Raw genomic sequence first — 26,480 nt, 5'->3', positions numbered from 1 at the left:
TTCTATCCAATCACTGCGCAGGAGGGCGGGGTCTCCCGGAATACGGGTGGAGAGAGTGGCGTCTCGCCATAGCGGAGGGCAGACAGGTAAGAGGGATGCACCTTCAGCTCATGGCACCTGGAGAAAGCGGCGCGCGGGAGGATTAGGCTCAGGGACTGACTTTAAAGGGAAGTTAAGGACGGAGGAAGCTTTGGTCTAAACGATGGAGAGGGAAGGAGGGGGGGGGGCTCTGTGCTGCAGGAAGGGGGCGTTTCACCAGCAGGCTCTGCAGCACACTGGAACACAGCCGCTGAGCAGGTTCAGCTTTAGACTGAATGTGTGTTCAGGTTTAGTCTGGAACTGCAGTTTAGGGCTGGAATTTAAACGTGATGCGCACCATGAGTGACACATCCACATTCACTGTGTCAGGTTTAGTCTGGAGCAGTGCAGGTTTAGGTTTAGTCTGTAGCTGTTCAGGTTTAGGTTTAGTCTGTAGCTGTAGCTGTGCAGGTTTAGTCTGGAGCAGTGCAGGTTTAGGTTTAGTCTGTAGCTGTTCAGGTTTTAGGTTTAGTCTGTAGCTGTAGCTGTGCAGGTTTAGTCTGGAGCAGTGCAGGTTTAGGTTTAGTCTGGAGCTGTTCAGGTTTAGGTTTAGTCTGTAGCTGTAGCTGTGCAGGTTTAGTCTGGAGCAGTGCAGGTTTAGGTTTAGTCTGGAGCTGTTCAGGTTTAGTCTGGAGCTGTTCAGGTTTAGGTTTAGTCTGGAGCTGTGCAGGTTTAGGTTTAGTCTGTAGCTGTAGCTGTGCAGGTTTAGTCTGTAGCTGTAGCTGTGCAGGTTTAGTCTGGAGCTGTGCAGGTTTAGGTTTAGTCTGGAGTTGTGCAGGTATAGGCTAAGTCTGGAGCTGTGCAGGTATAGGTTTAGTCTGGAGCTGTGCAGGTTTAGATTTGGACTGGAGCTGTGTAGGTTTCGTCTGGAGCTGTGCAGTTTTAGGTTTAGACTGGAGCTGTTCAGGTTTAGTCTGTAGCTGTGGCTGTGCAGGTTTAGTCTGGAGCTGTGCAGGTTTAGGTTTAGTCTGGAGCTGTGCAGGTTTGAGTTTACTCTGGTGTTGTGGAGTTCAGTCTGTAGCTGTGCAGGTTTAGGTTTAGTGTGTAGCTGTGCAGGTTTAGTCTGGAGCTGTGCAGGTTTGAGTTTACTCTGGTGTTGTGGAGTTTAGTCTGGAGCTGTGCAGGTTTAGGTTTAGTGTGTAGCTGTGCAGGTTTAGTCTGGAGCTGTGCAGGTTTGAGTTTACTCTGGTGTTGTGGAGTTCAGTCTGTAGCTGTGCAGGTTTAGGTTTAGTGTGTAGCTGTGCAGGTTTAGTCTGGAGCTGTGCAGGTTTGAGTTTACTCTGGTGTTGTGGAGTTTAGTCTGGAGCTGTGCAGGTTTAGTCTGGAGCTGTGCAGGTTTAGGTTTAGTCTGGTGTTGTGGAGTTTAGTCTGGAGCTGTGCAGGTTTAGGTTTAGTCTGGTGTTGTGGAGTTTAGTCTGGAGCTGTTCAGGTTTAGGTTTAGTCTGGTGTTGTGGAGTTTAGTCTGGAGCTGTTCAGGTTTAGGTTTAGTCTGGTGTTGTGGAGTTTAGTCTGGAGCTGTTCAGGTTTAGGTTTAGTCTGGTGTTGTGGAGTTTAGTCTGGAGCTGTGCAGGTTTAGTCTGGAGCTGTTCAGGTTTAGGTTTAGTCTGGAGCTGTGCAGGTTTAGTCTGGAGCTGTTCAGGTTTAGGTTTAGTCTGGAGCTGTTCAGGTTTAGGTTTAGTCTGGAGCTGTGCAGGTTTAGTCTGGAGCTGTTCAGGTTTAGGTTTAGTCTGGAGCTGTGCAGGTTTGAGTTTACTCTGGTGTTGTGGAGTTTAGTCTGGAGCTGTGCAGGTTTAGGTTTAGTCTGGAGCTGTTCAGGTTTAGGTTTAGTCTGGAGCTGTGCAGGTTTAGTCTGGAGCTGTTCAGGTTTAGGTTTAGTCTGGAGCTGTGCAGGTTTGAGTTTACTCTGGTGTTGTGGAGTTTAGTCTGGAGCTGTGCAGGTTTAGTCTGGAGCTGTGCAGGTTTAGTCTGGAGCTGTTCAGGTTTAGGTTTAGTCTGGAGCTGTTCAGGTTTAGGTTTAGTCTGTAGCTGTGCAGGTTTAGTCTGGAGCTGTTCAGGTTTAGGTTAGTCTGGAGCTGTGCAGGTTTAGTCTGTAGCTGTGCAGGTTTAGTCTGGAGCCTGTGCAGGTTTAGTCTGTAGCTGTGCAGGTTTGGGTTTACTCTGGTGTTGTGGAGTTCAGTCTGGAGCTGTTCAGGTTTAGGTTTAGTCTGGAGCTGTTCAGGTTTAGGTTTAGTCTGGAGCTGTGCAGGTTTGAGTTTACTCTGGTGTTGTGGAGTTCAGTCTGGAGCTGTTCAGGTTTAGGTTTAGTCTGGAGCTGTTCAGGTTTAGGTTTAGTCTGGAGCTGTGCTGCTTTTCTGCTGAATAATCGTTTAATTTAGCTCCTAAACAGTTTCATGTAAATTAAATATGTGATGATCTTGCTTGTTCTGCCTCCTACTCAGTGACCCCTGACCCCACCTACCCTGGTGACCTGGATAATCAGTCATGGAGGGAGAGAGCATTGAAGTAGTGGCCTCCAGCTGCACAGTCCTGACCACCACAGTGTCCAGCACATCCACACCCATCACTCAGCGCACACAGACCAACCACACAGACCGGCAGACCGTCCAGGTAACCCGCACTCTGAGCGCAGGTCTGACTGCAGGCAGCAGGACTCCGAACGCAGAGTTAATTAAAGCGTTAGTTTGACGGAAAAAACAAAAACCGTTTCCCTTCTTAACCCAAACGTAGTCAATCAGACGTGTCTGTACCGCAGGGCTGTGAGGATCGGACGCGCGTGCCGCAGTAACTAGCCTGACTCTAACTGCAGGCCTAAATCATCACCGCTCATCCCAAAAGCTCCTCTGAGACTCTCCTAAACTGTGCCTGTGTTGTAGGTGATCCAGCAGGCTGTGCACAGACCCGCAGGTGTGGCTCAGTACCTGCAGCAGATGTACGCAGCACAGCAACATCACATAATGCTGCAGACCCTCCATCAACACCAACAGACAACCAGCCCCACTACATACAGCACAGCATCCACACAGCAGGTGAGTCAGCGGTGTATCAGGATGACGTCCACATGTGGGCATCGGGGTGTGAACGGCAGGCAACTACATCCAGACTGAAACAGGGTTGACAGTAGACAGATGTCGGTGTGAGTCCGAGTCGAGTCTTTAGTCTCTGGTGTGTGAGTCCGAGTTGAGTCTTGAGTCTCTGGTGTGTGAGTCCGAGTCGAGTCTTGAGTCTCTGGTGTGTGAGTCCGAGTCGAGTCTTGAGTCTCTGGTGTGTGAGTCCGAGTCGAGTCTTGAGTCTCTGGTGTGTGAGTCCGAGTCGAGTCTTAAGTCTCTGGTGTGCGAGTCCGAGTCGAGTCTTGAGTCTCTGGTGTGTGAGTCCGAGTAAAGTCTCGAGTCTCTGGTGTGCGAGTCCGAGTTGAGTCTCGAGTCTCTGGTGTGCGAGTCCGAGTCGAGTCTTGAGTCTCTGGTGTGTGAGTCCGAGTCGAGTCTTAAGCCTCTGGTGTGCGAGTCCGAGTCGAGTCTTGAGTCTCTGGTGTGTGAGTCCGAGTAAAGTCTCGAGTCTCTGGTGTGCGAGTCCGAGTTGAGTCTCGAGTCTCTGGTGTGCGAGTCCGAGTCGAGTCTTGAGTCTCTGGTGTGTGAGTCCGAGTAAAGTCTCGAGTCTCTGGTGTGCGAGTCCGAGTTGAGTCTTGAGTCTCTGGTGTGTGAGTCCGAGTCGAGTCTTGAGTCTCTGGTGTGTGAGTCCGAGTTGAGGCTCGAGCCTCTGGTGTGCGAGTCCGAGTAAAGTCTCGAGTCTCTGGTGTGCGAGTCTGAGTAGAGTCTTGAGTCTCTGGTGTGCGAGTCCGAGTTGAGGTCTCGAGTCTCTGGTGTGCGAGTCCGAGTTGAGTCTCGAAGTCTCTGGTGTGGCGAGTCCGAGTTGAGTCTCGAGTCTCTGGTGTGCACGTCTGAGTTGAGTCTTGAGTCTGTGGTGTGTGAGTCTTGGTCAAATCTCAAGTCTCTTGGGTGAGAGTCTGAGCCTCGAGTCTCTGGGGTGAGAGTCTGAGCCTCGAGTCTCTGGGGTGAGAGTCTGAGCCTCGAGTCTCTGGGGTGAGAGTCTGAGCCTCGAGTCTCTGGGGTGAGAGTCTGAGTCAAGTCTCTAATCTCTGCTGTGTGAGTGCAAGTTGAATCTCAAGTCGGACTTACGTTAAGAGTTTCTGGAGTGCAAGTCAGAGTTGAGTCTCGAGTGTCTGAGGTATGAATTTGATGCAAGTCTCAAGTCTATGATATGAATCTAATTCTCTAGGGAGCGAGTCTGAGTCTTGAGTCTCTAGGGAGCGAGTCTGAGTCTTGAGTCTCTAGGATGCAATTCTGAGTCTTGAGCTCAAATTAACAAACATTACTCAGCGCATGCTGTTGTCTAGTAGCTGTAGGTCAAGGCAACTCGACGTGGTTTAAATCTTTAAGGTGTTTTATTAAACCGAGGAGCTTCATCGAAAACCTTTTGTTTGCTAATATCTGAAGTTGGTTCATTTTTCTCTGTGCCTGTAGGTTTCCCAGTCTAACAGCAGAAAGGCCACTTCCCCTCCTCCATCGGCCAATGGGAGTGCAGCTCAGACAGCAGTAAGTGCTGTTAGCCAATCATATGCTCACAACGTCCATCAGCCTTCCAGTATGGTTAGAAAAAGACTGATAACTGGAGAACAAAACTTACTGAAAGGGAAAAGGTGTGAAAGTCCAGACATGTTAGCTCTGGAGTTGCAAGGCTAAAATAGCTAACATGTAATGGAAGCCTATACCCCACTAATTAGCTTGATGCTAACTGCATGCCTGAGGCTGCATTACTGTAGTCACTGTTATCTGTAAAAAAGGACAAAACTAGCAACCACCTGGAAGACCTTTGAATTTTGCTGTTTTTTGTTCGTTTCCATCCTAATTTTTGGGCTCTTAGCGCTCCAGTGCAAAACTACATTAGCAAAAGTCGATCTTATCAGAGAAAACTGTACGCTGGAGTTTCATGCTTGCTCAAATATCGATCCGAAAAAGGCTCAAGCAGTAATGTAAATGTAGGATTTGTCATGGTTCTGCTCTGTCGACTGTTCTAGATCACGCCACCCGGCTCTGTGGTCACTCAGCTGCAGTCCCCCAGCATCTCCGGGTCTGCAGGAGCAATATCCCAGCAGGCCGTTCTGCTCGGGAATGGCTCCGCCCCCTGTAGTCAGGCTCAGATGTACCTTCGCACTCAGATGGTGAGAAATCAGCATGAAGTGCAGCTCTTTCACACTGACCACCCCCCCCCCCCGGCTCTCATAAATAATAGCAACTACTTGGAATAACATAGCTACGGCCTAGTAACGCCTTAGCCACCACATGCGACACCATAGCGATAGCCTAGCAACACCGTAGCAAACTATGTAAGATACCATAGCAACAGCTTAGCAACATCTTAGCAAACAATGTGGGATACCATAGCAACAGCCTAGCAACACCTTAGCAACCACTAGGGATACCATAGCAACGGCCTGTTAACACCTTAGCCACCATACGGGATACCATAACAGCGGCCTAACGATACCTTAGCAGCCACATGGGACACCATAGCAATGGCCTAGCAACACCTTAGCAACTATGTGGGATGCCATAGCAACACCATAGCAACCACCCGGGTCTTCTGAGCTATATGGAATGCTGATGATGGAAAACAGTGGAAAATCTGGAATAATGAGTTTTCTTTGGGGACTATTTTGGCCGCACAGCGCCCTGCATGTCTCCCTCCACCATGAATGGAGTTGAAGTTCTCTAAACTCTCATAAAACAGCGTCTCAGTCATCAGGCAGTGAATTCAGAACCAGCTCATGTAGGAACTTTCTGTGAGGAGCTTTTAGAGGGACGTCTGGTTCCCATCACCACCACTGTGAGGAGCTTTTAGAGGGACGTCTGGTTCCCATCACCACCACTGTGAACAGCTCTGACTCGGTTTCAGTGGAATTCCCCTTTTAAGCCTTTAGTGCTGAGACTGTCGACTCCTCCTCTGTTCCTCTGTCTCTCTGTATCAGCTGATTCTGACTCCTGCTGCGTCTGTAGCTGCTGATCTGCCTGCTCTGAGCTCGGCCTCCTCCCAGCCCGCGTCCACACAGGTGAGACTGCTGACCTCCTGAGGGGTCACGGCTCCGACACTAACGACTGAGAGCTCACATATTCAGTAGGTGGCTGTGAATCAGCTGAAGGCTATGTAATTGATATTCATTGAAAATGCTTAATTGGCACAGCTATGCTAATTTGTCAGCAGCTTCTTGACATCGGTTAAAGCTTGATTAATGGAAACCATATAAACATTGTATAATTAACATAAATGGTAGCTTAGTTTACATTAAAGGTTGATTAATTTAGACCAATCAAACATTGTGTAATAGCATAAATGGTAGTTTAGTTTACATCAATCAAAGGTGATTAATTTAGACCAATCAAGCATTGTGTAATTAGCATAAATTATAGCTTAGTTTACATCAATTAAAGGTTGATTAATTTAGACCAATCAAGCATTGTGTAATTAGCATAAATTATAGCTTAGTTTACATCAATTAAAGGTTGATTAATTTAGACCAATCAAACATTGTATAATTAGCATAAATGGTAGTTTCGTTTACATCAATTAAAGGTTGATTAATGAAGACCAATTTAACATTGCACAATTAGCATGAATGTTAGCTTAGTTTAATTAAAGGTTAAAAAACTGAGACCAATTAAACATTGCATAATTAATATAAATGATACCTAGTTTCCATTAATTAAGGAGTGATTAATTAAGACCAATTAACACAGCATAATTAACATAAATGGTTGCATAGTTTACAGTTAAAGGCTGTATGATTTAGTCCACTGAAAGTCATCAATTAAATGCTGTATTAAAGAGAATTAAAGTTGTTTAATTTAAGCAAGTTAAAGATCTTTAAGCGGCATCAATTCAAGGATGACTTAACTGAAATATATTAAAGATAAAGATAAACTGTCGGCAGTTAAAAGTTGTTCATCTACCCGAAGTGAGCGCTGCAGGTGGCTGGTGTAAACGAGCGTGCTGATCCTCAGCTGTTATGCTGTTAGTTGTGATGGTGTGTTTCTCCTGAAGGTTCCTAGCTTGGCTCTGCGGACGCATCTTCCTGGAGCCCTCAGTGCTGCCCAGAGCGTCCAGCTGAAGGCCTCCCAGGGTCAGACACTGGTCACCCCCCTTCCCAGGATGTCCATCTGTCCCCTAAAGTCCACACAGCTGTCCCAGGCCCTGGCAGAAACTTCCAGAAGTGAGTCCTGTTTGATGACTCATTTTCATCTTCAGCCCAAACCTAAATATAATATATGACACATACTTTAAATGCTGAAATTAATTTAGTCCGAAACAAAAGCTTTTAATCTTTAGGTTTTACTAATGTCGTAGTGTACAAGAATGATGGACTAATATCTCCTATTCTAGTGTATAGGAGTGTTTATTGAGGTTATTATGGACTAATATCTCCTATTCTAGTGTATATGAGTGTTTATTGAGGTTGTTGATGGACTAATATCTCCCATTCTAGTGTATAGGAGTGTTTATTGAGGTTATTATGGACTAATATCTCCTATTCTAGTGTATAGGAGTGTTTATTGGTGTTGTTGATGGACTAATATCTCCTATTCTAGTGCATAGCAGTGTTTATTGAGGTTATTATGGACTGATATCTCCTATTCTAGTGTATAGGAGTGTTTATTGAGGTTATTATGGACTAATATCTCCTAGTGTATATGAGTGTTTATTGAGGTTGTTGATGGACTAATATCTCCTATTCTAGTGTATAGGAGTGTTTATTGAGGTTATTATGGACTAATATCTTCTATTCTAGTGTATAGGAGTGTTTATTGAGGTTATTATGGACTAATATCTCCTAGTGTATATGAGTGTTTATTGAGGTTATTATGGACTAATATCTCCTATTCTAGTGTATAGGAGTGTTTATTGAGGTTATTATGGACTAATATCTCCTATTCTAGTGTATAGGAGTGCTTATTGAGGTTATTATGGACTAATATCTCCTATTCTAGTGTATAGGAGTGTTTATTGAAGTTATTATGGACTAATATCTCCTATTCTAGTGTATAGGAGTGTTTATTGAGGTTATTATGGACTAATATCTCCTATTCTAGTGTATAGGAGTGCTTATTGAGGTTATTATGGACTAATATCTCCTATTCTAGTGTATAGGAGTGTTTATTGAGGTTGTTGATGGACTAATATCTCCTATTCTAGTGTATAGGAGTGGTTATTGAGGTTATTATGGACTAATATCTCCTATTCTAGTGTATAGGAGTGTTTATTGAGGTTATTATGGACTAATATCTCCTATTCTAGTGTATAGGAGTGTTTATTGAGGTTATTATGGACTAATATCTCCTATTCTAGTGTATAGGAGTGTTTATTGAGGGTGTTTATGGACTAATATCTCCTATTCTAGTGTATAGGAGTGTTTATTGAGGTTATTATGGACTAATATCTCCTATTCTAGTGTATAGGAGTGTTTATTGAGGGTGTTTATGGACTAATATCTCCTATTCTAGTGTATAGGAGTGTTTATTGAGGTTATTATGGACTAATATCTCCTATTCTAGTGTATAGGAGTGTTTATTGAGGTTATTATGGACTAATATCTCCTATTCTAGTGTATAGGAGTGTTTATTGAGGTTGTTGATGGACTAATATCTCCTATTCTAGTGTATAGGAGTGTTTATTGGTGTTGTTGATGGACTAATATCTCCTATTCTAGTGTATAGGAGTGTCTATTGAGGTTATTATGGACTAATATCTCCTATTCTAGTGTATAGGAGTGTTTATTGAGGTTATTATGGACTAATATCTCCTATTCTAGTGTATAGGAGTGTTTATTGGGGGTGTTTATGGACTAATATCTCCTATTCTAGTGTATAGGAGTGTTTATTGAGGTTATTATGGACTAATATCTCCTATTCTAGTGTATAGGAGTGTTTATTGAGGGTGTTTATGGACTAATATCTCCTATTCTAGTGTATAGGAGTGTTTATTGAGGTTATTATGGACTAATATCTCCTATTCTAGTGTATAGGAGTGTTTATTGAGGTTATTATGGACTAATATCTCCTATTCTAGTATATAGGAGTGTTTATTGAGGGTATTATGGACTGATATCTCCTATTCTAGTGCATAGCAGTGTTTATTGAGGTTATTATGGACTAATATCTCCTATTCTTGTGTATAGGAGTGTTTATTGAGGTTATTATGGACTAATATGTCCTATTCTAGTGTATAGGAGTGTTTATTGAGGTTATTATGGACTAATATCTCCTATTCTAGTGTATAGCAGTGTTTATTGAGGTTATTATGGACTAATATCTCCTATTCTAGTGTATAGGAGTGTTTATTGAGGTTATTATGGACTAATATCTCCTATTCTAGTGTATAGGAGTGTTTATTGAGGTTATCATGGACTAATATCTCCTATTCTAGTGTATAGGAGTGTTTATTGAGGTTATTATGGACTAATATCTCCTATTCTAGTGTATAGGAGTGTTTATTGAGGTTATTATGGACTAATATCTCCTATTCTAGTGTATAGGAGTGTTTATTGAGGGTGTTTATGGACTAATATCTCCTATTCTAGTGTATAGGAGTGTTTATTGAGGTTATTATGGACTAATATCTCCTATTCTAGTGTATAGGAGTGTTTATTGAGGTTATTATGGACTAATATCTCCTATTCTAGTGTACAGGAGTGTTTATTGAGGTTATTATGGACTAATATCTCCTATTCTAGTGTATAGGAGTGTTTATTGGTGTTGTTGATGGACTAATATCTCCTATTCTAGTGTATAGGAGTGTTTATTGAGGTTATTATGGACTAATATCTCCTATTCTAGTGTATAGGAGTGTTTATTGAGGTTATTATGGACTAATATCTCCTATTCTAGTGTATAGGAGTGTTTATTGAGGTTATTATGGACTAATATCTCCTATTCTAGTGTATAGGAGTGTTTATTGAGGGTGTTTATGGACTAATATCTCCTATTCTAGTGTATAGGAGTGTTTATTGAGGTTATTATGGACTAATATCTCCTATTCTAGTGTATAGGAGTGTTTATTGAGGTTATTATGGACTAATATCTCCTATTCTAGTATATAGGAGTGTTTATTGAGGGTATTATGGACTGATATCTCCTATTCTAGTGCATAGCAGTGTTTATTGAGGTTATTATGGACTAATATCTCCTATTCTTGTGTATAGGAGTGTTTATTGAGGTTATTATGGACTAATATGTCCTATTCTAGTGTATAGGAGTGTTTATTGAGGTTATTATGGACTAATATCTCCTATTCTAGTGTATAGCAGTGTTTATTGAGGTTATTATGGACTAATATCTCCTATTCTAGTGTATAGGAGTGTTTATTGAGGTTATTATGGACTAATATCTCCTATTCTAGTGTATAGGAGTGTTTATTGAGGTTATTATGGACTAATATCTCCTATTCTAGTGTATAGGAGTGTTTATTGAGGTTATTATGGACTAATATCTCCTATTCTAGTGTATAGGAGTGTTTATTGAGGTTATTATGGACTAATATCTCCTATTCTAGTGTATAGGAGTGTTTATTGAGGTTGTTGATGGACTAATATCTCCTATTCTAGTGTATAGGAGTGTTTATTGAGGTTATTATGGACTAAAATCTCCTATTCTAGTGTATAGGAGTGTTTATTGAGGTTATTATGGACTAATATCTCCTATTCTAGTGTATAGGAGTGTTTATTGAGGTTGTTGATGGACTAATATCTCCTATTCTAGTGTATAGGAGTGTTTATTGAGGTTATTATGGACTAATATCTCCTATTCTAGTGTATAGGAGTGTTTATTGAGGTTGTTGATGGACTAATATCTCCTATTCTAGTGTATAGGAGTGTTTATTGAGGTTATTATGGACTAATATCTCCTATTCTAGTGTACAGGAGTGTTTATTGAGGTTATTATGGACTAATATCTCCTATTCTAGTGTATAGGAGTGTTTATTGGTGTTGTTGATGGACTAATATCTCCTATTCTAGTGTATAGCAGTGTTTATTGAGGTTATTATGGACTAATATCTCCTATTCTAGTGTATAGGAGTGTTTATTGAGGTTATTATGGACTAATATCTCCTATTCTAGTGTATAGGAGTGTTTATTGAGGTTATTATGGACTAATATCTCCTATTCTAGTGTATAGCAGTGTTTATTGAGGTTATTATGGACTAATATCTCCTATTCTAGTGTATAGGAGTGTTTATTGAGGTTATTATGGACTAATATCTCCTATTCTAGTGTATAGGAGTGTTTATTGAGGTTGTTGATGGACTAATATCTCCTATTCTAGTGTATAGGAGTGTTTATTGAGGTTATTATGGACTAAAATCTCCTATTCTAGTGTATAGGAGTGTTTATTGAGGTTATTATGGACTAATATCTCCTATTCTAGTGTATAGGAGTGTTTATTGAGGTTGTTGATGGACTAATATCTCCTATTCTAGTGTATAGGAGTGTTTATTGAGGTTATTATGGACTAATATCTCCTATTCTAGTGTATAGGAGTGTTTATTGAGGTTGTTGATGGACTAATATCTCCTATTCTAGTGTATAGGAGTGTTTATTGAGGTTATTATGGACTAATATCTCCTATTCTAGTGTACAGGAGTGTTTATTGAGGTTATTATGGACTAATATCTCCTATTCTAGTGTATAGGAGTGTTTATTGGTGTTGTTGATGGACTAATATCTCCTATTCTAGTGTATAGGAGTGTTTATTGAGGTTATTATGGACTAATATCTCCTATTCTAGTGTATAGGAGTGTTTATTGAGGTTATTATGGACTAATATCTCCTATTCTAGTGTATAGGAGTGTTTATTGAGGTTATTATGGACTAATATCTCCTATTCTAGTGTATAGGAGTGTTTATTGAGGGTGTTTATGGACTAATATCTCCTATTCTAGTGTATAGGAGTGTTTATTGAGGTTATTATGGACTAATATCTCCTATTCTAGTGTATAGGAGTGTTTATTGAGGTTATTATGGACTAATATCTCCTATTCTAGTATATAGGAGTGTTTATTGAGGGTATTATGGACTGATATCTCCTATTCTAGTGCATAGCAGTGTTTATTGAGGTTATTATGGACTAATATCTCCTATTCTTGTGTATAGGAGTGTTTATTGAGGTTATTATGGACTAATATGTCCTATTCTAGTGTATAGGAGTGTTTATTGAGGTTATTATGGACTAATATCTCCTATTCTAGTGTATAGCAGTGTTTATTGAGGTTATTATGGACTAATATCTCCTATTCTAGTGTATAGGAGTGTTTATTGAGGTTATTATGGACTAATATCTCCTATTCTAGTGTATAGGAGTGTTTATTGAGGTTATTATGGACTAATATCTCCTATTCTAGTGTATAGGAGTGTTTATTGAGGTTATTATGGACTAATATCTCCTATTCTAGTGTATAGGAGTGTTTATTGAGGTTATTATGGACTAAAATCTCCTATTCTAGTGTATAGGAGTGTTTATTGAGGTTGTTGATGGACTAATATCTCCTATTCTAGTGTATAGGAGAGTTTGAAATAATTTATGGATTAATATCTCATATTTTAGTCTGTTGGAGCATTTATCATCAGCATTGAATAATGTGGAAAAATATATTGTAATAAAATTGTCATGTGTCTTTTCTTGACCAGTGATTCTAAAGCATGGATCCTCCCTCCCTCCCTCTCCCTCCCTCCCCCTCCCTCCCTCTCTATCCCTGCAGCATTATCTCCGGCTCTGATGCGGCACCAGCTGCACTGTCCCACCAGCCTGAAGGGGGTGCCCCCACAGTTCATCCTGCAGAGTAGTGTGGCTCAAAGGCAGGTTCAGCCCATTGCTCTCCGGGTTACAGATCAGGACAGCAGCCATCCTCCACTGTCCCTGCTGACCGGGACCACGCCCACCCCCGCCACCGTCCTATCACAGCACTGTGAGGTGAAAATAAGAACCAAAATCAGAATCGTTTTAATTGGCAATGCAATGTAAGATTATATATGTTATAGGATTAAAAATACTCACATATTACTTTTACAAGGTTTAGCAGATGCTGTTATCCAGAGCGACTTACAAAGGTGCTTTTCTGTCCACTCGGAGAAAAGTGTACTAGCTAGAACAGACAAACTGCCCTTCAGCTCAAACACTGCCAGAAAACAAAAGCCAGAGCTGAGAGCTAGAAAGATACAGAGTGAGACACAGCGTAAGTACTTAACTCAGTGATCTTAACTCACTTAATTGATGTAAAAAGAGAAGCTCTTCAGTTTGAAGACCCTGAGATAGTCACTGTTCGGACAGACTGTGGAAGTTCGTTCTACCACTTTGGCTCCAGAACAGAGAAGAGCTGGTCTTGAAGTTCAAAGAACTCAATCTACAGATTGAGATTTGACCACTGCCACTAATTAGTGGATTAGTGGACACCCACTGCAGACACAGACGTTCAGTTGTGCACGTACAGAAGAAAAGCACTGGCAGCAGAATTAAATGCTCTGCAGAAGCTGCATACAAGTTTAAGATCACTGTGTACATGGTGGAACGTCAGCTAGAGAGCCCCACTATTTGAATATGTTGGAGTGGAATCTAATGAAAGCATCTGAGATGGGTTGGAGTGATAAAGTTTCATTGGACTAGTTTGGGATGAGTTGAAAAAACAAAGTTCCACCCAATGTCTTTTGAATGACTAAACACCTTGGGGATGAGTTTGAGTGATCAAGCTCCACTAAAAACTTTTGGGATAAGATGGTGTGATGAAGCTCCAATAAACACCTTCGGGATGAGTTGGAGTGATCAAGCTCCACTAAAAACTTTTGAGACATGTTGGATTGATGAAGCTCCATTGAACAACTCTGGGATACTTTGGAATGATAAAACTCAGTTGAACAGCTTTGGGATGAGCTGGATTGATGAAGCTCAATTGAACAACTTTGGGATGAGTTGGAATGATGAAACTCCACTGACCTTGATTGGTATGTCTTGAGTGATCAAGCTCACCATAAACAGCTTTTAGACAAGTTGGAGTGATGAAGCTCCACTCAAGAATTTTGGGATGAGTTGGGAGCAATGAAGTTTCACTGAGTAGGTTGGGAAGAGCTGAAGATATGAAGCTGCATTGAACACTTTTTGGGTGTGCTGCAGTGGTGAAGCTCCTTGGAATATATTTGGGATGAGTTGGAGTGGTGAAACTCCATTGAACACCTTTGGCAAGAGTTGGAATGGTGAAGCTCCATGGAATATGTTTGGGATGAGTCTGAGTGATGGAGCTCCATGGAATACATTTGGGATGATTTGGAGTGATGAAGCTCCATGGAATATGTTTGGGATGAGTCAGAGTGAGGAAGCTCCATGGAATACATTTGGCATGAGTCAGAGTGATGGAGTGATGGAGAGGTTCGGGATGAGTTGGAGTAATAAAACTTCACTAAACTCCTTTGGGATGAGCTGGAGTGATAGAGCTCTCTTTGAATATCCTTTATTTCAGACGAAATGTTGGAAAAACAGGTGTTTGGATACAGTTGAACATTTCAAAATAAAACGATAACAAAATATAGAACAATTCCTGAATGTCTGTTGACTTTCCTTGTTTTTATGAAAAAAGGTAGTTTCATGCCCCGCCTCCTCAGACCAACCGGCCAGTCAGAGCTCAGCACAGCAGCACGCTGTAGTGGCATCCACTTCTACAGTTCCATCAGCCAGTCCAGTTCTTCCAGACCCTCCTCCACTTCACCTGGCTCCAGTGGTGGACCCCCTCTGCCAGGCTCAGCCCCTCAGTTGTCCCCCTCCTCCACCCCCACTGACCCTGGCATTGCCCAGGCTGCCTGCCACCCCTTCTTCAGCTTCTGTACAGAGATTGTCCCTTCGCTCCATCCATGCGCTGGCCGTCCGGTCTGACCACATGCTGCTGTCGGAGGATGAGCTGCCCGTGGCCGAGGCTCTGGCCCAGCTGCCCTTCCAGAACCTTCCACCTCCACAGACCACTGCCGTGGACCTGAAGGTGCAGCCCAACACAAATGCGGACAAAACATCAGTGAGTCTGAACTCTTTTTCTTTCTTAAAGAGGTTCAATAAGAGACAAAATTCAGGCCTGAAGGGGGCGCAGAGTGGGGAACATTAAGTAATCCCACTTCGGCTGGTCATCACCACACTGAACTGGCGCTTAGGGATTCTGAGGGATTTATCATAGAGATGATAAATCTTGTGTCTAATGTTCCTCTCGTTTCAGCGACTGTAGCCATTCACTCACAAGCACAGCAACAAAGATACAAACACAGCTCCAAAAAACATCAGGACAGCGAGTAAAATGCAAATAATAAACAAAAAAGGGATTTATAAACGTACCTGTGTTTGAACAACAACAGCACAGACACAATATTCTTATTATTTTATCTTGCCAGCTTCATTGTTTTTTCAAATATACATTCATTCTGAAACTGAAGTCTGAAGGACCTTCTTTGTTCCCTTTACTAAAGAACCTTTGAAGAACCATCATTTTTGTGTGTACATTAGACCGAGAGCTTCAGCTCAACTGCATTTCGGATAAAAGGGGAAATTTTGATTTTCTTAATGTTTAGGAGGATGGAGCTGGAGTGGAAATGGGGAGAGAGGGAGAGAAATGTCCAGACAGGAGCAGGACCCCCACCCCTCCAGCACTGACCCCCACAAAGAACCCACAGAACTCCTGCAGAGACACTACACAGCCGGAACCACGTACAGGTGCCTCTCATAGAACAGAGACAAACCATATCGCCCCCTACGCTTCCTGTAGTGTATTACAGTCTGTCAGAGCGACTGTGTGGATCATATGAACATTATAGAGCTTTTTAAATGAAACAGTAGAAGCCGTATCGCCCCCTACGCTTCCTGTAGTGTATTACAGTCTGTCAGAGCGACTGTGTGGATCATATGAACATTATAGAGCTTTTTAAATGAAACAGTAGAAGCCGTATCGCCCCCTACGCTTCCTGTAGTGTATTACAGTCTGTCAGAGTGACTGTGTGGATCATATGAACATTATAGAGCTTTTTAAATGAAACAGTAGAAGCCGTATCGCCCCCTACGCTTCCTGTAGTGTATTACAGTCTGTCAGAGCGACTGTGTGGATCATATGAACGTTATAGAGCTTTTTAAATGAAACAGTAGAAGCCGTATCGCCCCCTACGCTTCCTGTAGTGTATTACAGTCTGTCAGAGTGACTGTGTGGATCATATGAACATTATAGAGCTTTTTAAATGAAACAGTAGAAGCCGTATCGCCCCCTACGCTTCCTGTAGTGTATTACAGTCTGTCAGAGTGACTGTGTGGATCATATGAACATTATAGAGCTTTTTAAATGAAACAGTAGAAGCCGTATCGCCCCCTACGCTTCCTGTAGTGTATTACAGTCTGTCAGAGCGACTGTGTGGATCATATGAACATTATAGAGCTTTTTAAATGAAACAGCAGAAGCCGTATCGCCCCCTACGCTTCCTGTAGTGTATTACAGTCTGTCAGAGCGACTGTGTGGATCATATGATCATTATAGAGCTTTTTAAATGAAACAGTAGAAGCCGTATCGCCCCCTACGCTTCCTGTAGTGTATTACAGTCTGTCAGAGTGACTGTGTGGATCATATGAACATTATAGAGCTTTTTAAATGAAACAGTAGAAGCCGTATCGCCCCCTACGCTTCCTGTAGTGTATTACAGTCTGTCAGAGCGACTGTGTGGATCATATGAACATTATAGAGCTTTTTAAATGAAACAGTAGAAGCCGTATCGCCCCCTACGCTTCCTGTAGTGTATTACAGTCTGTCAGAGCGACTGTGTGGATCATATGAACATTATAGAGCTTTTTAAATGAAACAGTAGAAGCCGTATCGCCCCCTACGCTTCCTGTAGTGTATTACAGTCTGTCAGAGCGACTGTGTGGATCATATGAACATTATAGAGCTTTTTAAATGAAACAGTAGAAGCCGTATCGCCCCCTACGCTTCCTGTAGTGTATTACAGTCTGTCAGAGCGACTGTGTGGATCATATGAACATTATAGAGCTTTTTAAATGAAACAGTAGAAGCCGTATCGCCCCCTACGCTTCCTGTAGTGTATTACAGTCTGTCAGAGCGACTGTGTGGATCATATGAATATTATGTCCATCCTTAAACTCTCGGCTGACCTCTCCTGTCATTAACAGGCCCGTTGGAGTCGTCCTGTTTACAGTCCAGCAGATCCGTGATCCGGTCAGCAGAAGATGCAGTGTCCACCCCCCCTCCTCCCTCCCTCTGGCCCGCGGTAAGAAGTTCCAGGAGCAGCCCCACCTCAGCCAGCCAGCGGCCCCCGCAGGCCGGCGTTAGACCACACATCCTCACACACCTCATAGAGGGCTTCGTCATCACAGAGGGGCTGGCGCCATTCCCGGTATGTCCACCAGGAGGCACCATAGCTAGTCTGGAGTGCTAGCAGTCCTTTCCCTCTGAGAGAGAGAGAGAGAGCGAGAGACAGAGAGAATGTTAGCGTTAGCTATTTTCAGTGCTAAAAAGCTAACACTGGCTAATCAAGCTAACCGAAAATAAGTACTGCTAAGACTTTTAACTGGAAATAGCTGATGTTAGCTAACTCTGCTCTCCGAGAACAGCTAACTCTGCTCCCTGATAACAGCTAACTCTGCTCCCTGAGAACAGCTAACTCTGCTCCCTGAGAACAGCTAACTCTGCTCCCCGAGAACAGCTAACTCTGCTCCCCGAGAACAGCTAACTCTGCTCCCCGAGAACAGCTAACTCTGCTCCCTGAGAACAGCTAACTCTGCTCCCTGAGAACAGCTAACTCTGCTCCCCGAGAACAGCTAACTCTGCTCCCCGAGAACAGCTAACTCTGCTCCCTGAGAACAGCTAACTCTGCTCCCGAGAACAGCTAACTCTGCTCCCCGAGAACAGCTAACTCTGCTCCCCGAGAACAGCTAACTCTGCTCTCTGAGAACAGCTAACTCTGCTCTCTGAGAACAGCTAACTCTGCTCTCTGAGAACAGCTAACTCTGCTCTCTGAGAACAGCTAACTCTGCTCTCTGAGAACAGCTAACTCTGCTCCCCGAGAACAGCTAACTCTGCTCCCCGAGAACAGCTAACTCTGCTCCCCGAGAACAGCTAACTCTGCTCCCCGAGAACAGCTAACTCTGCTCTCTGAGAACAGCTAACTCTGCTCCCCGAGAACAACTAACTCTGCTCCCCGAGAACAGCTAACTCCGCTCCCCGAGAACAGCTAACTCTGCTCTCTGAGAACAGCTAACTCTGCTCTCCGAGAACAGCTAACTCTGCTCCCCGAGAACAGCTAACTCTGCTCCCTGAGAACAGCTAACTCTGCTCCCTGAGAACAGCTAACTCTGCTCCCCGAGAACAGCTAACTCTGCTCTCCGAGAACAGCTAACTCTGCTCCCCGAGAACAGCTAACTCTGCTCCCCGAGAACAGCTAACTCTGCTCCCCGAGAACAGCTAACTCTGCTCCCCGAGAACAGCTAACTCTGCTCTCTGAGAACAGCTAACTCTGCTCCCTGAGAACAGCTAACTCTGCTCCCCGAGAACAGCTAACTCTGCTCACCGAGAACAGCTAACTCTGCTCCCCGAGAACAGCTAACTCTGCTCTCTGAGAACAGCTAACTCTGCTCTCTGAGAACAGCTAACTCTGCTCTCTGAGAACAGCTAACTCTGCTCTCCGAGAACAGCTAACTCTGCTCCCTGAGAACAGCTAACTCTGCTCCCTGAGAACAGCTAACTCTGCTCCCTGAGAACAGCTAACTCTGCTCCCTGAGAACAGCTAACTCTGCTCCCTGAGAACAGCTAACTCTGCTCCCTGAGAACAGCTAACTCCGGTCCCTGAGAACAGCTAACTCCGGTCCCTGAGAACAGCTAACTCTGCTCCCCGAGAACAGCTAACTCTGCTCCCCGAGAACAGCTAACTCTGCTCCCTGAGAACAGCTAACTCTGCTCCCTGAGAACAGCTAACTCTGCTCCCTGAGAACAGCTAACTCTGCTCTCCGAGAACAGCTAACTCTGCTCTCCGAGAACAGCTAACTCTGCTCCCCGAGAACAGCTAACTCTGCTCCCCGAGAACAGCTAACTCTGCTCCCTGAGAACAGCTAACTCTGCTCCCTGAGAACAGCTAACTCTGCTCCCCGAGAACAGCTAACTCTGCTCCCTGAGAACAGCTAACTCTGCTCCCCGAGAACAGCTAACTCTGCTCCCTGAGAACAGCTAACTCTGCTCCCCGAGAACAGCTAACTCTGCTCCCCGAGAACAGCTAACTCTGCTCCCCGAGAACAGCTAACTCTGCTCCCCGAGAACAGCTAACTCTGCTCCCCGAGAACAGCTAACTCTGCTCCCCGAGAACAGCTAACTCTGCTCTCTGAGAACAGCTAACTCTGCTCCCCGAGAACAGCTAACTCTGCTCCCCGAGAACAGCTAACTCTGCTCCCTGAGAACAGCTAACTCTGCTCTCCGAGAACAGCTAACTCTGCTCCCCGAGAACAGCTAACTCTGCTCCCCGAGAACAGCTAACTCTGCTCCCTGAGAACAGCTAACTCTGCTCTCCGAGAACAGCTAACTCTGCTCTCCGAGAACAGCTAACTCTGCTCCCCGAGAACAGCTAACTCTGCTCCCCGAGAACAGCTAACTCTGCTCCCCGAGAACAGCTAACTCTGCTCCCCGAGAACAGCTAACTCTGCTCCCTGAGAACAGCTAACTCTGCTCCCTGAGAACAGCTAACTCTGCTCCCTGAGAACAGCTAACTCTGCTCCCCGAGAACAGCTAACTCTGCTCCCTGAGAACAGCTAACTCTGCTCTCCGAGAACAGCTAACTCTGCTCTCCGAGAACAGCTAACTCTGCTCCCCGAGAACAGCTAACTCTGCTCCCCGAGAACAGCTAACTCTGCTCCCCGAGAACAGCTAACTCTGCTCCCCGAGAACAGCTAACTCTGCTCCCTGAGAACAGCTAACTCCGGTCCCTGAGAACAGCTAACTCCGGTCCCTGAGAACAGCTAACTCTGCTCCCCGAGACCAGCTAACTCTGCTCCCCGAGAACAGCTAACTCTGCTCCCCGAGAACAGCTAACTCTGCTCCCTGAGAACAGCTAACTCTGCTCCCTGAGAACAGCTAACTCTGCTCCCTGAGAACAGCTAACTCTGCTCCCTGAGAACAGCTAACTCTGCTCTCCGAGAACAGCTAACTCTGCTCCCCGAGAACAGCTAACTCTGCTCCCCGAGAACAGCTAACTCTGCTCCCTGAGAACAGCTAACTCTGCTCCCTGAGAACAGCTAACTCTGCTCCCTGAGAACAGCTAACTCTGCTCTCCGAGAACAGCTAACTCTGCTCTCCGAGAACAGCTAACTCTGCTCTCCGAGAACAGCTAACTCTGCTCCCCGAGAACAGCTAACTCTGCTCCCCGAGAACAGCTAACTCTGCTCCCTGAGAACAGCTAACTCCGGTCCCTGAGAACAGCTAACTCCGGTCCCTGAGAACAGCTAACTCTGCTCCCCGAGAACAGCTAACTCTGCTCCCCGAGAACAGCTAACTCTGCTCCCCGAGAACAGCTAACTCTGCTCCCTGAGAACAGCTAACTCTGCTCCCTGAGAACAGCTAACTCTGCTCCCTGAGAACAGCTAACTCTGCTCTCCGAGAACAGCTAACTCTGCTCTCCGAGAACAGCTAACTCTGCTCCCCGAGAACAGCTAACTCTGCTCCCCGAGAACAGCTAACTCTGCTCCCCGAGAACAGCTAACTCTGCTCCCCGAGAACAGCTAACTCTGCTCCCTGAGAACAGCTAACTCCGGTCCCTGAGAACAGCTAACTCCGGTCCCCGAGAACAGCTAACTCTGCTCCCCGAGAACAGCTAACTCTGCTCCCCGAGAACAGCTAACTCTGCTCCCCGAGAACAGCTAACTCTGCTCCCCGAGAACAGCTAACTCTGCTCTCCGAGAACAGCTAACTCTGCTCTCCGAGAACAGCTAACTCTGCTCTCCGAGAACAGCTAACTCTGCTCCCCGAGAACAGCTAACTCTGCTCCCTGAGAACAGCTAACTCTGCTCCCCGAGAACAACTAACTCTGCTCCCCGAGAACAGCTAACTCTGCTCCCTGAGAACAGCTAACTCCGGTCCCTGAGAACAGCTAACTCTGCTCTCCGAGAACAGCTAACTCTGCTCTCTGAGAACAGCTAACTCCGGTCCCTGAGAACAGCTAACTCCGGTCCCTGAGAACAGCTAACTCTGCTCCCCGAGAACAGCTAACTCTGCTCCCCGAGAACAGCTAACTCTGCTCCCTGAGAACAGCTAACTCTGCTCCCTGAGAACAGCTAACTCTGCTCCCTGAGAACAGCTAACTCTGCTCTCCGAGAACAGCTAACTCTGCTCCCCGAGAACAGCTAACTCTGCTCCCCGAGAACAGCTAACTCTGCTCCCCGAGAACAGCTAACTCTGCTCCCCGAGAACAGCTAACTCTGCTCCCCGAGAACAGCTAACTCTGCTCCCCGAGAACAGCTAACTCTGCTCCCCGAGAACAGCTAACTCAGTCTTTGCAGCTGATGAGAGATTTAGGAACAGAACATTGTTTATCAGAAAAAACAGTTCCCTTTTGAAGGTTTTCTCCCATCCTTGAGTTCCCACATTCCCTACCTGCACCTGCAGTGTCCGTGCGCTTGGTCAGGTGCGCTGTGACAGGTGCGCTTTCTTCCACAGGTGGGCCAAACCGCTGCGGAGAAGCAGCAGCAGGTCCAACTGCCCGAGGACCGAAAGCTGCCGGAGAATGGAGCGGAACACCTCGACTTCCTGCCGGACACCGAGGAGCCCGAGAACTCCTCAGACTCGGACATGGACAACACACCTGCTGAAGATGGTCAGATATTCACAGCAGCTACATTTAGGCAGCTAGCTTGACCACAGAGGTGGACATTAAAGCAGTACTTTACCCCTTTAGCACTTAGTCCATTAGAGATTACTCAGCTCCACGTGGTTTGAGGCCAGTGTGTGAAGATTTAGCCGTGCAGTTGTTTTGAGACAGATGAGAGTGATGGTCAGAGGGGTGCTCAGGCTGTGGGTTCTGAGGGGGGGTGTGTGTGCTGTGTTCTCAGAGAGGTCAGCGGTCAGTCCGTTAGATCTGCTGCAGTGCGAGTTCTGTGGGAAGAGGGGGTCCATGCGGACCTTCCTGCGCTCCAAACGCTTCTGCTCCACCACCTGCATCAGAAGGTATAACCAGCCCACCACACCATCACTGACTCACAGCCCAGAGAGGAAAGCAGAGCTAATCTGAATCACAGAGTTCTGAAAGGTTCTTCACATGCGCAGCTCTCTTTATCAGACCCGGTTCTTTAGAGAAGCAAAGGCGTTCTTTTATTGCGCCAAAGCCTTCGTGGAACCTGTTTTAGGAGCATATCGTTGCTGTCGGAGCAGAACCTCGTATCTCCAGTTTTGTCATTTTTCAGTTTTTGACATATTTTTCAAAGTAAAGTATGTTTTTCCTTCTCCTGTAAAATTCCCATTCTGGAGTTTTGTTCCGGCAACAGCAATATGAATTATTCAGTATCTACTGTGAATTATTCAGTATCTACTGTGAATTATTCAGTATCTGCTATGAATTATTCAGTATCTACTGTGAATGATTCAGTATCTACTGTGAATTATTCAGTATCTGCTATGAATTATTCAGTATCTACTGTGAATTATTCAGTATCTACTGTGAATTATTCAGTATCTGCTATGGAAAGACTGTGAAAGCTGAATCTAGCTGATGTCCTTTCTTCCTCTGTCTGTCCAGCTTTAACGTCAGCTCTACAAAGCGCCTCGCTGTGCTGAGAGCCCACAGGATGACCCGCTGGCCCAACAGGCCAATGGGGCGCAGGGGGAGACCACCAAGCCGCATCAGCCGCACCCACCGAGAACACTTCTTCAGACAGGTGGTAGCTGGTGTTCGCTATTTTCAGAAATATTCTTTCATATATATATATATATATATATATCTCACTTCTTCTTTCTTTCATATACAGTACATTCTTCTAATAAATATACTTAGTTAATTTCATTTCATATGAAAAATATATTGATATATAAAACATTACATTAAACAGTCAAACTATGCTTTATTTACGTCGTAGTAAAATTTCATGTAGTTTTTCATTGCAGTTACAGCCCCAAAGGTATTTGGGTATTTTATCCACTGTAAATCAGCATTTCTATAGTTTAGGTCACGGCGTGTTTAGCAGATCAGTGTGAGAGAAAAACGCGCTTGTCCAGCGTCCACTGTTTGGGGTCACTGTGTGTCACACCAGAATAAGCACTTTGCCTTCTTTAAAATAAGAGTCAGACTTATAACTGTGAATTAGAGAAAGCGCATACAGTAATGCCACGTTACACTGAACGACGAGGAACAAAATACATCGATATTGCGATTAGATTTATTCGCTCAGATCGTCCAGCCCTGCGACACGGAGCCTCGTTTCATAGTTGAAGTGTTTCAGTGATGTCAGTTAAGGAGAGAGCCGTCCTGTAATCCTGGATCACTGGTGGTCATCAGTGTCCGTGATGTTTCAGCTGCAGGGCTCCTACAGACCAGACGGCGCTCAGCAGGCGTTTGTCTCCTCCCGAGCCGGAGAGGATGACTGTGAGTGTGAAGACCCTCCAGGCCCCATGACCACCAGGCTGCGTCTGCAGGCGGAGAGAGAGAGGGAGAGAGAGCGAGAGCAGGAGGGGAGAGAGAGGGAGGACTGCAGCAGCTCCACCGGCCTGCTGGACTGCTCTCCAGCACTGTGGAGCGTGGATCAGGTCTGCTCCTACATCAGCTCCTTACCAGGTAACTACAGGCACAGTTAATCACTCCACAGGAGGGCGCCACCCAGGCTCCTTCTCTATTTGTACATAGCGCTCTAGAGTCATCATGATGCCCATAGGCCAGTTAGAGGAAGCACAAGGTGGGTGTTTCTAATAAAGTGGCCAGTGAGTGGAAGCACAAGGTGGGTGTTTCTAATAAAGTGGCCAGTGAGTGGAAGCACAAGGTGGGTGTTTCTAATAAAGTGGCCAGTGAGTGGAAGCACAAGGTGGGTGTTTCTAATAAAGTGGCCAGTGAGTGGAAGCACAAGGTGGGTGTTTCTAATAAAGTGGCCAGTGAGTGGAAGCACAAGGTGGGTGTTTCTAATAAAGTGGCCAGTGAGTGGAAGCACAAGGTGGGTGTTTCTAATAAAGTGGCCAGTGAGTGGAAGCACAAGGTGGGTGTTTCTAATAAAGTGGCTAATGAGTGGAAGCACAAGGTGGGTGTTTCTAATAAAGTGGCCAGTGAGTGGAAGCACAAGGTGGGTGTTTCTAATAAAGTGGCTAATGAGTATATACAGTTGGCCTTATTAGCACTTAGATGGGCTAATCTCATCCACTCATCCACAAAATCATCCACCCTTAAACCACGTTGTCGATTAGTTCTTTTACCTCCTGCAGGATGTCTGGACATGGTGGCTGAGTTCCGTTCGCAGGAGATCGATGGCCAGGCCCTGCTGCTGCTGACCGAGGAGCATCTGATGAGCGCCATGAACATCAAACTCGGACCAGCGCTGAAAATCTGCGCTCATATTAACTCCCTCAAACAGCCTTAAACACGGCAGCTTCCCTCAGCAGGCCAGAGGAGCCAGCAGGGGGCGTCCTGAGCACTGAGCTGGGCTTCCTCTGACCAGTCATTGTGCTGAACAGGACTGATGGACAAGTAATAACTAACGACTTGGTTTTAATCACATTTATACAACCTGTTTTACACCTTATTCCAAACGTAGTCCAACCGTCAAGATGCATGTGGGGCCTGAAGTTTAACAAGGAAATATCTGCTTGTGTTAGCAAGTAGCATGGCGCTAACTGCACACATAAATCATTACATACAGGCCTCAGACTGTTTGAAGTTCAGCACCTCTGACAGTCTGGATCTGGTTCAGCATCTCTGACAGTCTGGATCTGGTTCAGCACCTCTGACAGTCTGGATCTGGTTCAGCACCTCTGACAGTCTGGATCTGGTTCAGTATCTCTGACAGTTTGGATCTGGTTCAGTATCTCTGACAGTTTGGATCTGGTTCAGTATCTCTGACAGTCTGGATCTGGTTCAGCACCTCTGACAGTCTGGATCTGATTCAGCATCTCTGACAGTCTGGATCTGGTTCAGTATATCTGACAGTCTGGATCTGGTTCGGTATCTCTGACACTCTGGATCTGGTTCGGTATCTCTGGCCGTCTGGATCTGGTTCAGTATCTCTGACAGTCTGGATCTGGTTCAGCACCTCTGACAGTCTGGATCTGGTTCAGTATCTCTGACACTCTGGATCTGGTTCAGTACTTGGTACTAAATTCAGTCAAACGGGACTAATTTTACTCTTTATAATGAGAAGCAGTTGGTCAGTGTCTGCAGGCACTGGCAGTAAGCAGTATGTTCAGAGAAGCAGACTGGATTTATCATCGTTTATCACCATGACGACATGTATCGTCACAGCGCCCGGCCCTGGTCTAGTCTTACCGGTCTACATTAGCCTCTTAGCTTCAGTGCTAGAACTAAGAAACGTGTTAAGACCCCAAACGCATCTTGGCCTTTCGACTACATTTGAAGTTACAGGAGGCGACGCTGTGTAAACGTGATGTGCGGCTGAACTGCGGCTTCAAAGCTGTGGTGTGAATGTAAGTCCAGACTCTCAAACTGAGGACGGAGACTCGGTTGGCCTCACTGCGTCTCCTGAGGGTGGAACCTTCTAGAACGATATCCACAAAAAAAAGTGCGATTCTGATTTTAAATACATGAATAAGCGCAGTCTGTTCGGTCCTGCGGGTTCTGCACAGACACCAGGTGAGGCTTGTATATAAATAATATAAACATTTCGTTTGTGATCGCCGGTGACGTCTGAGTTGATGTTCCGTGTTAATAGCGTTAATAGACCGACCGTTTAAGTCCAGTGACTGAGGTTAAAGGAACCCGAGCCGGACGCAGTAGCATGTCTGTGTGAGGCACCGCTGGTGTCGCTGCACTGGTGGTTACAGACACGTTTACCATCATTTCCTTGCTTCAAAAATAAAAGATTTTTATTGGTAAATTTTGTTTGTGGAATATTTAACTGTGTCTAAGTTTTGGCTGATGGAGGAACTTTAAAGTGACAGTTTGCACGACTTTTATTGTGATATATTTCTTAAAGTAACTATTCTATCATTATGGCAGGTGTTTCAGATAAAATGGCCAGAAGGGCAGCGATATGATAGGTGTTTCTAATAAAATGTCCAGTTTTGGCTACAGAGCAGGAGTTTATACTGATCTGAACGTTTGGAGTGGAGTTCCTTACTCTGAGTTTAAGGAGACTGAAACTGACCGACGT

The 26,480-nt window shown here is 44.8% G+C and overlaps 1 protein-coding gene across 5 annotated transcripts; it reads left to right on the top strand.

The window, feature by feature from the left end:
• Positions 1 to 24: 24 nt before the first annotated feature.
• Positions 25 to 26,204, top strand: phc3 (polyhomeotic homolog 3 (Drosophila)). 5 transcript variants are annotated; one of them, XM_037546684.1, is made up of 16 exons: positions 25 to 86; positions 2,517 to 2,685; positions 2,952 to 3,104; positions 4,596 to 4,667; positions 5,150 to 5,293; positions 6,101 to 6,181; positions 7,171 to 7,339; positions 12,877 to 13,088; positions 14,743 to 15,171; positions 15,716 to 15,857; positions 17,313 to 17,410; positions 21,838 to 21,994; positions 22,230 to 22,344; positions 22,913 to 23,051; positions 23,686 to 23,944; positions 24,580 to 26,204. In XM_037546684.1, exons 2-16 carry the CDS (start codon positions 2,560 to 2,562, stop codon positions 24,732 to 24,734), a joined length of 2,451 nt encoding a protein of 816 aa, XP_037402581.1. In that variant the 5' UTR covers positions 25 to 86; positions 2,517 to 2,559; the 3' UTR covers positions 24,735 to 26,204. The 5 variants fall into 5 exon arrangements, with proteins under 5 accessions (XP_037402581.1, XP_037402577.1, XP_037402588.1 ...); XM_037546680.1 differs by having other exon boundaries at positions 17,313 to 17,536; XM_037546691.1 differs by lacking the exon at positions 5,150 to 5,293 and having other exon boundaries at positions 17,313 to 17,536.
• The last annotated feature ends 276 nt before the right edge of the window (positions 26,205 to 26,480 follow it).

The sequence above is a fragment of the Pygocentrus nattereri genome, chromosome 2, assembly GCF_015220715.1.
Source record: "Pygocentrus nattereri isolate fPygNat1 chromosome 2, fPygNat1.pri, whole genome shotgun sequence".
In the NCBI taxonomy this organism is placed as follows: Eukaryota; Metazoa; Chordata; class Actinopteri; order Characiformes; family Serrasalmidae; genus Pygocentrus; species Pygocentrus nattereri.
Note: the sequence above shows the minus strand (reverse complement) of the source record. Positions and strands in the feature narration are given on the sequence as shown.